The sequence below is a fragment of the Orycteropus afer genome, unplaced genomic scaffold (assembly GCF_000298275.1).
Source record: "Orycteropus afer afer isolate SDZICR_OR568_19922 unplaced genomic scaffold, OryAfe1.0 scaffold00349, whole genome shotgun sequence".
Taxonomy (NCBI): domain Eukaryota; kingdom Metazoa; phylum Chordata; class Mammalia; order Tubulidentata; family Orycteropodidae; genus Orycteropus; species Orycteropus afer.
In genome coordinates this window covers 938665-945692 of record NW_006921936.1, presented here as the reverse complement: position 1 = coordinate 945692, position 7028 = coordinate 938665, and the positions used below count along the sequence as shown (strand labels likewise).

The 7028-nt window shown below is 36.6% G+C and overlaps 1 protein-coding gene across 1 annotated transcript in view; it reads left to right on the top strand.

Moving 5' to 3' along the window:
* SLC6A15 (solute carrier family 6 member 15) overlaps positions 1-7028 on the top strand; it is a 44634-nt gene that overhangs the window by 26237 nt on the left and 11369 nt on the right. The window contains exon 8 of the mRNA XM_007952575.2: positions 3614-3806. Within this exon, the coding sequence (XP_007950766.1) occupies positions 3614-3806 (193 nt within the window). The remainder of the gene's footprint in view (positions 1-3613; positions 3807-7028) is intronic.

The window sequence follows — 7028 nt, the reverse complement described above, 5'->3', positions numbered from 1 at the left end:
GTCTCAATATAAAGAAAACAAAAATCCTCACAACTGGACCAATGAATAGCATCATAATAAATGGAGAAAAGATTGAGGTTGTCAAAGAATTCACGTTGCTTGGTTCTACCATCGATGTCAATGGAAGTGGCAGTCAGGACATTAGACAATGTGTAGCATTGGGAAAGTCAACAGTGAAGGAACTGTTTCAAGTGCTTGAGGACTAAGGTGTGCCTGACAGAAGCCATGTTATTTCCAATTGCCTTGTATGCATGTGAGAGCTGGACAATGAATAAAGAAGACCAAAAAAGAGTTGATGCTTTTGAGTTGTGGTGCTGGCGGAGAATGCTGAAAGTACCATGGACTGCTCAAAGTACTAACAGATCTGTCCTGGAGGAAGTACACCCGAAATGCTCCTTCGAAGCGAGAATGGCCAGACTTCGTCTCACCTATTTTGGTCATGTTGTCAAAAGGGACCTTTCCTTGGAGAAGGATGTCATGCTTGGTAGGGTGGATGGTCGATGAAAGAGGGGGAGGCCTTCAACGAGATGGATTGACACAGTGGCTGTGATGATGGGCTCAAGTATAGCAGGGATCGTGGAGCTGGCGCGGGATTGGGCAGTGTTTTGTTCTGCTGTGCATGGGGTCATTATGAGTCGGAGATGACTCGAGCACACCTAACAATGACAACAAGTGCTTTAAGTACTCTTGGCTTTCTGCAAGGAGGATTGTGTCATCTGTATATCGCAGGTTGTTAATGAGTTTGCCTCCAGTCCTGATGCCACATTCTTCATACAGTGCAGCTTCTCTGATCATTTGCTTGGAATACTGATTGAAGACTTATATAATCCTGATGCACACCTGTCCTGATTTTAAACCATGCAGTATCCCCTTATTCTGTTCAAACAACTGCCTTTTTGTCTATGTACAGGATCTGCATGAACACACGTAAGTGTTCCAGAATTTCCATTCTTTGCAAATTTATCCATAATTTGTTATGATCCACATAGGAAAATACTTTTCCATAATCATTAAAATGCAAGTAAATATCTTTCTGATATTCTCTCCTTTTAGCCCAAACTTGTATGGTATCACCATTGATATCCCTTGTTCCATGTCTCTTTAGCCTTCCACACTCTTCTGAATTCAGCTGGAATTTCTAGCAGTTCCCAGTCGAAGTATTGCTACAATCATTTTAAAATTGTTTTCAGCAAAATTTTACTAATGTGTGGTATTAGTGATGCTATTTGATAATTTCCCCATTCTTTTGCATTGCTTTCCTTTGTAAAAGGTACAAATATGGATCTCTTCCAGTCAACATCTGTCTTCCAAATTTCTTGGCATAGAGGAATGAGTACTTTCAACATTGCATCTATTTGTTGAAACTTCTCAACTGGTATTCCACCAGTTCCTGGAGTTGTTTTTTTTTTTTTTTTTTCTCAGTGCCTTCAGTGTAGTTTGGCCTTCTTTCTTCAGTACCATTGGTTCTGATCATAGGCTACCATCTGACTTGGTTCAACACTGACTGATTCTTTCTGTTACAGTGACTCTTTATTCCTTCCATCTTCTTTTGATGTTTTCTGTGTTGTTCAATATTTTGTTCACAGAATCCTTCAATATCGCAACTCAAGGCTTGAATTTTTCTTGTTTTCTCAGCTAGAGAAATGTTGAGCTTATTCTTCTGTTTTGATTTTTCTAACTCTAGGTCTTTGCACATTTCATTATAATATTGTATTTTGTCTTCTTAAGCTGCCCTTTGAAGTCTTCTGTTCAGTTTTTTACTTCATCATTTCTTCCACTTGCTTTAGCTACTCTCCATTCAAAAGCAATTTTCAGAGTCTCTTCTGACATCTATTTTAATCTTTGCTTTCTTTCCTGTCTTTTTAATGACTTTTTGCTATCTTCATGTATAGTGTCCTTGATATCATCCCTCATCTAGTCTTCTCATCTAGTCTTCTGTCACTAGTGTTCAATATGTCAAATTTATTCTTGAGATGGTTTCTAAATTCAGGTGGGATATACATGAGGTTTTGACTCTCCTGGACTTGTTTTAATTTCTTTTGGCTTTAACTTGAACTTGTATATGATGGTCTGTTCTGCAGTCAAACCCCTACTTTGTTCTGACAGATAATATTGGCCTGTTCTATTGTGTCTTTTGATAGATATAGTCACTCTGATTCCTGTATTCCATCTGGTGAGGTCCACATGTAGCATCCCCATTTATGTTATTAATAAAATATATTTCCAATGAATAAGTCATTGGTCTTCCAATTCTATCGTGATCACCAGTGTTGTTTCTGTCACCAAGGCCGTACTTTATAGCTATTGATCCTTCTTCTTTGTTTCCAACTTTCACATTCTAATTACCATTAATTATCAGTGAATCTTGACTGCAATCAAATATCAATTTCAGGCTGTTGAAATTGATAAACATCATATTCTTCATTTTTGGCTTTAGTTTTTGGCATGTATATTTGAATAATAGTCATCTTACCTGGTCATTTTTGTAGGCATATGGGTATTATCCTGTCATTGTCAATGTTATACTTCAAGATAGATCTTGAAATATTCTTTTGACAGTGAATGTGACACCGTTCCTCTCCAATTTGTCATCACCAGCACAGTAGACCATATGTTTGTCCAAATCAAAGTGGCTAATACCAATCCATTTCAGCTTTTTAATGCCTAGGATATTGATCTTTATGCATCCTATTTCATTTTTGGTGGTTTCCTTTTTTCCTAGATTCATACTTTGTTTATTCCATATTCCAATTATTAATGGATGTTTACAATTGTTTCTTCTCATTTTCTTTCATTCTTTCACAGATTTATTTTGAGTGTCTTCCAATGTGAGGGACTCATCTTCTGGTCCTATATCAGTATTCTGATGCTATTAAGGTTTTCACTGCTAGTTTTTCAGAAGTAGGTTGCCAGGTCCTCCTTTCTAATCTATCTTAGTGTGGAAGTCTTCTAAACCTGTCCATGGTTTATGACCCTGTTGGCAGTGGAAATACCTGTGAAATAGCTTCCAGCATCACATCAACACACAAGCCACCACAGTATGTCAAACTGACAGATGGATTTCATATTAGAGCAAGCTTGTTTTTCATAATCTATATTTTCTTTATGTTAATTAATTATACCAGTTTAAAGTTAAGGTAAAACTACATACTTTCTGTCTTTATATATGGGTCAGATAGTTATTTGTGTGTGTATGTGATTATATATACATATATGTGTGTATATATATGTGTGTGTGTATGGTAATCACTATATATGGTAATCACTATTCATTATTTGAAGCAAAAGTGCTATATATCATTTATTAATATTCCAGAGTTCACATGAAATATTTAGCATATAACACAATATAACTGTGTACTTTGTTTAGCAATTCTATACAGAATTTCATTGTTTGTGTCTATTTGATTGAATATAATCTGGGTTCCGAGAAAGCTAAAGTGATCTAACAGGTAAAAGGCTGATATCAGCATAATCAGCATAGTATTTCCAGTAACCTCTGGTCATTATTTAGAGATGCAAAGTGTCCTTTTCCTCTTTGAGTGATGTATAGAGTCATCACTTCATATTGCTTTTTAGTCTATTAATGTTCCTATTATGGTATGTTTTACAGGCTGTTCAGGGGACTGGCTTAGCTTTTATTGCCTTTACGGAAGCGATGACACATTTCCCTGCATCTCCATTCTGGTCAGTGATGTTCTTCCTCATGCTGGTAAACCTAGGCCTTGGCAGTATGTTTGGAACCATTGAAGGGATCATCACTCCTGTTGTGGACACTTTCAAAGTACGGAAAGAAATTCTCACTGGTGAGTTTTTATGTGTTTGACTTCATTGCACTAAAATAGGCCATTTTAATCATAGTGAGAAATTAGACAAAAAAAAAGTATTCTGGGTTTTCTTAAAATGTCAGTATTATGAATTACTGGCACTAACATCATAGATTGCTCATGTGTGACTGTATGTATAAGTCAAAGTAACTAGAAGTAAAGCAGTTCAGGTTCCATGCTCCTTGTCCAAAGAAGCACATAGTTGCAATTGATAGACTTAAATCAAGCTATCATATTGAATAGCAATTATGACTTAAGAGGTCTGACATTTTAAGGTCATATGTACCCAATAAAAACATACTAGACTCCCAATAGAAGACTTATTTTATCAGAGCAAAAGGAAATGAACTCTCTTCTCCCATTTCCTGTCTATAACTTTCTTCAAGTCATATGAAGTTAATGTCTCTACATAGGTAAGAAAATAAAATAACTTATGAATCTTGGTGGCTGTTATTAAGGCCAATCTTCTAGCAATTATTAAATTACCACTTTTGTATTGCTTCATTCTTGCACTTGAGGGATATAAAGGATATAAGCGAAATTATAAGAGAGATACATAAGAAATACTTAAGAGAAGCTCTTCTCCGAAAACAATAGCAGTAATAATTAAAGTTACGTTTGGTAGATAAGACTTCTATAGATGAAATAACCAGCTGTAATGTGTACTGGCAGATAGCATAATGAAAATTTTACACATGCTATTCAGATTCTTTAAGAGGAAAAGTCATATACTGATATGATAGAACTCTTAGAGAAAGAGAGAAGTTGAATTGGAAATGGGGAGGGCCTTCTAAGGAGTTAGAGAATAGTTCTGCAACATCCTGTAAAGGGCAATATAGGAAACAGTTGGGAGGCCAGCCAGAGAGGAGTGCAGGAACAATATTAAATAGTAAGTTATGAGAAATAAGATTGCATAAAAAAAATATAGAGGGGATCTTGAATGCTAGACACTGGTGTGAGATCTTTCCAAGGCTGTTTTTAGCCCTGGAAGATTTAGTAATAATTTTTATGTAAATTACTGAGTGCAGTGGTTAAGTACTAAGATGCTACCCAAAAGGTCAACAGTTCAAACAAATGGCCACTGTGTAGGAGAAAATAGATGACAATCTACTCCTATAAAGATTACAGACCACAGAACCCTATTGGCCGTTCTACTTTGTCATATAGGGTCATATAGGGTCACCGTGAATCAAATTTGACTTGACAGCACGAATAACAACCAGAGCAACATTTGTCTTTATCACTTACTGTTCTGCTGAGTGTGTTGCATTAAGACTTAAGCAGTTTGTTAAATATTTATGTACCAGTATCTTCAGCTTACCCGAGGAAAAATGAGAAACTTCTTTATCTTCTCCTAGAAATCAGTCTCTACTTCTGAATTTTTTTCTATTTCAGTTAATATTATCAGTGTCCTGCCGAATGCACAGGTTAACACACATGCATCTTTGTGTCTTTTTTCACATTTACTCACCATGTATATGCCATTCCTTTCTGTAACTGGAAGGCTTGCAGAATTAAGGGAAGAGCAACTGTAGAGGCAAAAATCTACAAGGTAATTTTTGTTGACTTCCAATGGAAGACTTATTTGTCAGAGCAAAAGGAAATGAACTCTCTTCTCCCATTTCCTATCTATAACTTTCCTTCAAGTCATATTTTACCTTAATGAAATATTTCCTCATCATCCTATCAGATGTTTTTTTTCTTCTCTGAAAGTATAGTAAACCAAAAAAAGTCACACTCACTGCGGTCGAGTCAGATCCAACTCATAGCAACCCCTTCTTGGGTTTCCAAGGCAATATCACTACGGAAGTAGATTGCCCAACCTTCCTTCTGAGGAGTGGCTAGTGGGTTTGAACCGCCAGCCTTCTGGTTAACAGTCAAATGCCTTAGGCACTATGCCAATGAGTTTCTCATTATTGTTATCTCTTATGTCTCCAGTGATATTTTCTGTATCAACCTAGAATACTTTCTTTAAAGAAAGAATATACTTTCTTTATATTTACCTCATAGTATAGTATAAAGACCACCACTTGTATGTCAGTTTGTCATACTGTGGTGGCTTACATGTTGCTGTGATGCTGGAAGCTATGCCACCAGTATTTCAAATAACCAGCAGGGTGGACAAATTCCTCAGAGCTTCTGGACTAAAACACACTAGGAAGAAGGAAGAGATAGTCCACTTCAGAAAAAATTAGCCACTGAAAACATTATGAATACCAGTGAAACATTATCTGATATAGTATCAGAAGATGAGTCCCTCAGGTTGGAAGGCAGACAAAATACAACTGGAGAAGAGCTGCCTCCTCAAAGTAGGGGCAACTTAATGACATGAATGGAGTGAAGCTTTCAGGACCTTCATCTGCTGATGTGGGATGACTCAAAATGAGGAGAAACAGGTGCAGGCATCCATCAGTAATCAGAATGCGGATGCATGAAGGCTGAATCTAGGAAAATTGAGAGTTGTCAAAAAGGTATGCATAAAGATCAATATTCTAAGCATTACTGAGCTGAAATGGACTGGTATTGGCTATTCTGAATCTGACAATCATATGGTCTACTATGGCGACAATGCCAAATTAAAAGGTAATGATGTCATGTTCATCATCAATAAGAACATTTCAAGATCTATGCTGTCAGTGATAGGAAAATATCCACATGCATACAAGGAAGACCAATTAATACTATTATTCAAATTATGCACCATCTATTAAAGCCAAAGAGGAATAAATTGAAGACCAAACAAACAATCAAAATGTATTGATAATTACTGATGACTGGAATGTGAAACAAAGAAGAAGCATCAGTAAGTGGAAAATATGGCCTAAGTGATAGAAGTGACACTGGAGATAGCATGACAGAATTTTGCAAAACAAACAACTTACTCATTGCAAATACCTTTTTTCAACTATGTAAACAGTGACTAAGGCATTTGACTACTAACCAGAAGACTGGTGGTTCAAACACACCAGCCACTCCTCAGAAGGAAGGTTGGGCAACCTACTTCCGTAGTGGTACTGCCTCGGAAACACAAGAAGGGGTCTCTATGATTTGGATCTGACTCGATGGCATTGAGTTCGGTTTGGTTTTGGTAAACAGTGACTATACATGTAGACTTTGCCAGATGGAATACACAGACATCAAATTGACTACATCTGTGGAAAGAGGCAATGGAAAAATTCAGTATCTTTAGCCAAAACAAGG